Raw genomic sequence first — 2,346 nt, forward strand, 5'->3', positions numbered from 1 at the left:
GCATGTAGGAAAGAAGTTAAGTTTGGCCTACTTAGGAAAATTTTGGCAAATATTCAAAAGGGCAAGAAGAACTTTTAATATAAATGTTGTAATATTTTGTTGATTTTGAAAATATGAACTTCCAGCGTGGCGTCACTGCTTGATGGTCACAACTCCCAGGTGACAATCAAACAGTGGTCACCTAAGATGGGCTTCATGTGACATTGTTTAGATAAGCCAACAACCTCATAAGTCCACGTTGAACTTAATACGAAAAAGTCATGTCAAATCAAACAATTTATTATAAAAGCCAATTAATATTTTTGGCTGGAATTTGTCGTGACACTTAAATTATCATTCTTTCTCACATTTTGGCACTTAACTAATTTAATAAAAACTTTTGATACCAAAATGAGTACCATATGGAACTTTTGGCATTTTATTATCCTTTTCTCAGGGCTGTATGCATGTTGTTCGCTCTCTCTTTCACAAGCCCATCTAGCACTTTGAGCAATAATCTTTCCATCATCAAAGAGTCGTTCCAAGCCAAATTAGCCGGAAGAGCGATTTGAAAAGCCCGCAATGACATGATCTTGGAAAACTAGTGATGACCAACACAATTGAAAAATGGAAAACAGAAAAGAGAAGAAAGGAAGAAAGCACAACTTTATCTTCATTTCATTTCAATTGCCTGAGCATCACTCCCATATTGCAGATCGGTGCAATATTTTCTCAGGATTACAGGGGAAAATTCTTATTAAAATGGGACAGCTACCGAGTTAATTACATTATTAATCACCCTGTCAGAGCTCCCACCACCCTCAACAGCCTTCCTGGCCTCTTCTCTTACCTTCCTGGCTCGCTCTCTTAGCTTCTCATCTGTCATCAACTCCACAATCTTCCTCTCGATCTCTTCCCCTTTCACAATCCTATCAAGACCCCAATCCCAGTCCCTCTCCCACAGCCCTAGTCCTGCCTCCTCCACGGCCTTCGCATTCAGCTTCTGGTCGCCATGTTGCGGCCATGCGAGCACCGGCACACCCTGCCAGGCTGCTTCCATTATCGAGTTCCACCCACAGTGGCTCACAAACCCTCCGATGGCAGGATGCGCCAAAATCTCCTGCTGGTCCGCCCACCCTCTTATGATCAATCCTTTGTTCTTGGTTCTCTTTAAGAAGATATCGCTAAGGATGTCTTCCACGTCGTCGTGGTCGTCCTTGTCTACTTTGGTGGTTTTCAGGTTCCAGCAGAATCTCCACCGGGCCTTCTCCAACCCCTTTTCCAACTCTCGCACCTGATCCCGGGACATTGCCGTTCTGTTTCCGAAGCTTATGTACACTACGGATTCAGATGGTTGATTTTCTAGCCATGACCGGTAGAAGTGGTCCCCATCTCGCGGAATGTGATACGGTTCTAGTGGCCCTATGGGAAGAATTGGCGGTAAGCTTGCGATCACCCTGTCTTTGTTGAGAGCACTGAGCATGAATTCGTGGAACCATTCGAAGGTGTTCATCAAGATTCCTTCTGCCCCGGGTAGTGCTTGAGAGTTTGTAACGATTATTGAAGTAAAAATATGGCTAGGATCGAGGAGTGCTGGTGGGATGCTCGACATGGCCATCGGTGGCAATCCCGGAATCTTGATTTCGGTGGAAGCAGTGTTGAACTCGGTCAGGTTCGATGCAAGAACCGGAGCATACGCCATGAGAGATAAGAACTGGACCGAGGTGGTGGAAACGGCATATATAGGGAGGTGGAGGTCCTTGGCAATTGGAGCAGTCTTGGCAAGTAGACCGAAGTCCACAAACATAGCGGAAAGAGGCAGGGACGATGAAGATAACAGAGGACTGAGGAGATGGATCGACTGACTGATGAGATCGAATTGGAGAAAGAAAGGGTCGACTGGGGCGGAACCGGCTTGCTGGGAGCTAGGAGTGAGCTGGAGTTCGAGGTGATTAATTTCGGGATTGTGGCGAAGGAACGAGGATATGTGGTCCGACTCAGCGGTGGACACAGTGGGGTGAGCAGTGATGAGCGTGACCACACAGTTTCGCTTGGCCAGCATCACGGCGAGCCGGAAGTATGGCATCAAGTGGCCCATTCCGGCACTAGGGAGAAGAGCTATATGAGGAGGTTTTGATGTGCTCATTGCTGAATTGGCCTTCTTGGATGAGGAAGAGTATAGATGGCCAATTTAGAGACTGCTGTGTTGCAGACGCCGGAGACTGCACTTTCTCTTCCGTTTGTTAGTGTCTATTATATAAGCAAATTGTGGAGAACACGAAGGATGAGTACCAGGTTGGTAGAATGGGAGGTGGGCAGTTGAAGGGAATCGAATGAGCGACTCCGATGCCATCCTTCGCTCTTTTC

General features: G+C 46.5%; 1 protein-coding gene across 1 annotated transcript; it reads right to left on the reverse strand.

The window, feature by feature from the left end:
- Nucleotides 1-736: 736 nt before the first annotated feature.
- On the reverse strand, nucleotides 737-2,077 carry LOC104442902 (UDP-glycosyltransferase 13). The gene has a single exon (XM_010056277.2). It carries the CDS (start codon nucleotides 2,075-2,077, stop codon nucleotides 737-739), a length of 1,341 nt encoding a protein of 446 aa, XP_010054579.2.
- Nucleotides 2,078-2,346: the final 269 nt, after the last annotated feature.

Source organism: Eucalyptus grandis, chromosome 5 (assembly GCF_016545825.1).
Source record: "Eucalyptus grandis isolate ANBG69807.140 chromosome 5, ASM1654582v1, whole genome shotgun sequence".
NCBI classification, from domain to species: Eukaryota; Viridiplantae; Streptophyta; class Magnoliopsida; order Myrtales; family Myrtaceae; genus Eucalyptus; species Eucalyptus grandis.

Bases quoted from the DNA above. Each gene is read 5' to 3' on its own strand.
- LOC104442902 (XM_010056277.2), bottom strand. From the start codon at position 2,077: ATGGGCCACTTGATGCCATACTTCCGGCTCGCCGTGATGCTGGCCAAG.